The sequence below is a fragment of the Podarcis bocagei genome, assembly GCF_964188305.1.
Source record: "Podarcis bocagei genome assembly, chromosome: 12".
Lineage (NCBI taxonomy): Eukaryota > Metazoa > Chordata > Lepidosauria > Squamata > Lacertidae > Podarcis > Podarcis bocagei.
The window spans coordinates 30,266,667-30,270,884 of record NC_138137.1 but is presented as its reverse complement, the minus strand read 5'-3'; the positions used below and the strand labels follow the sequence as shown (position 1 = coordinate 30,270,884).

Genomic DNA, 4,218 nt, shown 5'->3' with positions numbered 1-4,218 from the left:
TGGGAGGCGACGCAGCAGCAGCGGGGGGCGTGGCTTAGAACTAGCAGCTGTAGAGGCGCGAGAGGGGGTGTGGCCCAAGCGACGGTGGCGCAGGGACGGACACGCGGCCAGCAATCTGACAGCTCACGTGACGCGGCACATGGGCAACCGAGACGGGCTAGGGAAAGCTGAGCCTGCGGCGAGCACACGGAACCCTTTCTGGGAGGGGCGGGGTCTCGGCGTTGGCCGTTGAGAAGCTGCAGCTCCGCGAGGGCGTCATTTGAAAGGGGTTGCTAGGCGACGGTTCGCCGGTGGGGGCGGCGCCTCAACGGAAAGGCTTTTCCGTTACAATGACGGTGTTTCACCGCCAGTCTGAAGGGGAAAGGCGAAGGGGCGGGTGGCTGGTGTGGCGCGGCTGAAGCCAGCGCGTCTTTTTTTTTTTTTCCGTGCCTGAGGCGAAGTCGTGTGAACGAGACAACGCGGCGTCCCTTCCTTCCCTCTGCTCGTGACCGAAGAACAGGTCGGCTGTCGAGGGCGGCGTTCCCAGAGATGGGCCGCGGCGTGGCTAACAGGTGGGAGGAATGGCCGACAGGAGAGCCGTTAGGCGGCTCCCTGAAACCCAGGGGCTTCGTGTCGGGGGCGCTGGACGACCTTCGGCGCTGCCGGAGGCAGGTCGGGTGTCCTGTCAGAAAAGGGGCGGGGCCGAAGGGCGGAGGGGAGCTAGAGCTGAGGGTTTATTATTACACTTCTCCACTCTCAAGACGTAACTCCCTTTACCTTGGCGGCTTAAAGGGGCCGGGCGCTGCAGCACGTCCCGTTCCCGGCAAAGGAGAAAGCGTGGGTGGGTTAAAAGCCAGGGTGGCCGCGAGGAGGCGACGTGCGCTACCTCCCGCCTTCCAGCAGCTTCGCGGCGACCAATGGGCGGGAAGGAAGGCGAGCAGTCCGGCGGAGTGGCGTGTCTCTGGCCCAAAGAGAAAAAGAGGGAGCTGGAGGGTCGGCTTGCCTTGCACCGCCTCGCTGCCCGCCCACCGCAGCTCTCTGCGTCCAATGGGAGGCGCGCTTTGCGAAAAGGGGCGGGAAGAAGTGTGGGGTTAGGTGAAGAGGGAGGAGGCGCGGCCGGACCATAGGCAGCGGCGCTCCTTTGCTGCAGCGTCACTGGGAGACTTGTTGGAGCTACTGTTAGCGGCGGAGGGAAAGCTGCGCCTAGGGGGTGGTGGGCGCCTCTCGACAGGGTTTTCCTGTGCCCGCCACGGGCTTTCTTCGTCGTCCTTTCCCCGCCCCGCCCCGGCCCCGCGATCGTCCTCAGCGTCTGACCCTGCGCTTCTTTCCTTGGCAGGGAAGGATCGTGACTAGGAGCCTGAGACCAGCAGCGGGCGGCTTGAGGCGGCGGCGGGCGACTGGTGCCCCCAGCTCGCCCCGGGCCCCTCCCCTGCGATGGGGAATGGGTTGTCGGAGCAGACGTCGATCCTATCGAGCCTTCCTTCCTTCCAGTGCTTCCACATCGTGATCCTGGGGCTGGACTGCGCCGGCAAGACCACGGTCCTCTACCGGCTGCAGTTTAACGAGTTCGTCAACACCGTCCCCACCAAAGGTTTCAACACCGAGAAGATCAAGGTGACGCTGGGCAACAACAAGACGGTCACTTTCCACTTCTGGGACGTCGGAGGCCAGGAGAAGCTGCGGCCCCTTTGGAAGTCCTACACCCGCTGCACGGACGGCATCGTCTTCGTGGTGGATTCTGTGGATGTGGAAAGGATGGAAGAAGCCAAAACGGAACTGCACAAAATCACGCGGATCTCGGAGAACCAAGGGGTGCCCGTGCTCATAGTGGCCAACAAGCAGGACTTGAGACACTCGTTGTCGCTCTCGGAGATGGAAAAGATGTTGGCCACAGGCGAGCTGAGCGCTTCCACGCCGTGGCACCTGCAGCCTACCTGTGCTATCATAGGAGATGGGCTGAAAGAAGGACTCGAGAAACTGCACGATATGATAATTAAGCGAAGGAAAATGCTGAGGCAGCAAAAAAAGAAGAGATGAGCTGCTGTAGGCATGAGGGGTAATTCCTTCTTGGCATTGGACTAAAACAGTTCCTAGCACCTGGCCTGCTTGTTTGGATCCTGTACAGCCTAATAAAACACTCAGCCTGGTGGGAAGCTTTGCAGACGCAGACCCTTTTACCTGGTTTCCCCACAAGTTATTGGCACTACAACTACTTTTTTTTTTATAAAGAAAGCAAAACAGAAACAGCTCCCTTGTTGCATAGTACAAAATGATCAGGAAACAGATGGGTGGGTAAATGTGACCTGGATATCTTAAATAGCCAAATAAAACAATGAAGAGTGTTCTGCTTGGTGGTGTAATACTATGTTTGAGAGTGCCTTTGCAAGAAAACTGCGTTCAAGGCATTCAGTGTTTTTTCAACTACTGCTTGTATGTGGAGTGTTTAGATGAAGATATGCAGCTTTAAAATAGTATCCTTTAACATATATGGAGCTAGTATACCATTATTTAAGGAGGCTGTGAATGTGGAGGGTTTTTAATGAAAGTTTGGCAGTATGGTATGCTTTTAGATCTATTCTCTTAAAATAACACTTGTGGCTTGGATGATTTGAACTACCACTACTGTGGTATTCATGTTATCTGAAGCTTGATAGAGGGAAAAAGTATGGAATATATAAGAGCATGGATGAGTTTCCTGATAATGTAGCATGTCTTGGTGTGTAGGGGTTCTTTAGAAATAGCTGTGCATCGTTAAGCAGTGCTAATCAGGTTTGGACCATACTTATTTGTCCTATGGAGACATGTTCTAAAATGTTTGCTCGCAACAAACACTGAACAATGAGACAAAAGTAAACTATGACCATAAGGGACTTGGGTTTCTGGATTTTTATAGTGCAATATTACCTTTAAATGAAATTGATGGCAATAAAATTTGATCATAATGAATTGTAAATTAAGCTAAATTCAACAAAACTACATGTCCCACGTGCCCAGTGCTGTTAAAATGTGCTGCCAGGTTATTTTATTACCCTTGCAGTACTCTTAGGAATGTATTGAAGCTTTATACACTTGAAACATTTTGACACTGTGGAAAAACAAGAGTTTAAAGATGACCTGTGTCTGCTCAAATTATGCTTTAAGCTTTCCTTGTTTACAGTCATGCAAACAGTGTTAAGTAGGTGGGACAGCATATGATGGAAAGAAATTAGTTTTCTTACTGGTACAGTTTTTTAAAAAATAAATAAATGGGCAACTTGGGTAGCAGGTTAAAGGGCTAACGTGAATCCTGTATTACTCTACTGGTGCTGTGAAACATAAGAATAATTCCATGGTAAGAGAACAGCTCAAGGGGCAACAAGACTTCCACTTGGCACAACCCACAACACAGTTAGCATGTTCTCTTACCTACTAGTCAGATCATAGGGAGGATTAGTTGGAAAATAGGGAGGCTATCTGAATGTCAGGAAACATAACTTATTGATACTTGTATAAAATCAAATTTTATAGCCAGATACTGCTTAGAAGGTAACCAAAAATGCACTTTAGTGTTTTCCAATACTGAAAGTGACAGCTTTTTTTTAATTAAAAAAATAATGAAATCCTGGTCCTTTTTGAAAGAATTGAAGTAGCTTCCAATGGAGCTTTTGTACGTTGGTTATATGTACCTGCACTAGTGACATTGAAAAGTCACTTAATGTCTATATTTATAGAAATGTGGATAACTTCTTAAACCTCAATAAACCCAACTCCAAATGAGTCATCGGCAACAGAAGTTGACAACATTTTACTGTGCGGATCATACTTTTTATCAGAACTGTCTGCATGAAACTGAACCCTTTATTCATGTGAGATTTGTATATGTGACAATGTTAAAAATCGCAGGTATCTTATTAAAGATTTAATGGCAATTTGCATTACGTTCTATGTTTACAACAGAAATCTTATTGATACAGTCATTTGTGGTTTAAAATTCTTTTTTTATTGCAGTGCCTGATACTGTGGTATAAAATAGGTTTTTCTCATTAAATTGTGGAAAAGTTCAACTGCTTTAAAAAAAGGTGTGACATTCTTTGTTGCTTTGTCACAGTTCAGCATTCTTCATAACTGCTCTTGAACTCTGAGGCCCTATGTACACAACTGAATATGAAGTATAAGGGGCTAGCAATGGTGTTTCCCTCCTTCATTGATAGCAAATACATTTCCAGAAGAGTATGTATGGGTTTTATCTCCCCTAGCTAC

General features: G+C 48.8%; 1 protein-coding gene across 1 annotated transcript; it reads left to right on the top strand.

The window, feature by feature from the left end:
* Positions 1 to 1,413: 1,413 nt before the first annotated feature.
* ARL4A (ARF like GTPase 4A) lies at positions 1,414 to 3,887 on the top strand (the record flags this gene model as incomplete). Its single annotated transcript, XM_081164970.1, has 1 exon — positions 1,414 to 3,887. The coding sequence occupies one exon, from the start codon at positions 1,414 to 1,416 to the stop codon at positions 2,014 to 2,016; it is 603 nt and encodes a 200-aa protein (XP_081021096.1). The 3' UTR covers positions 2,017 to 3,887.
* Positions 3,888 to 4,218: the final 331 nt, after the last annotated feature.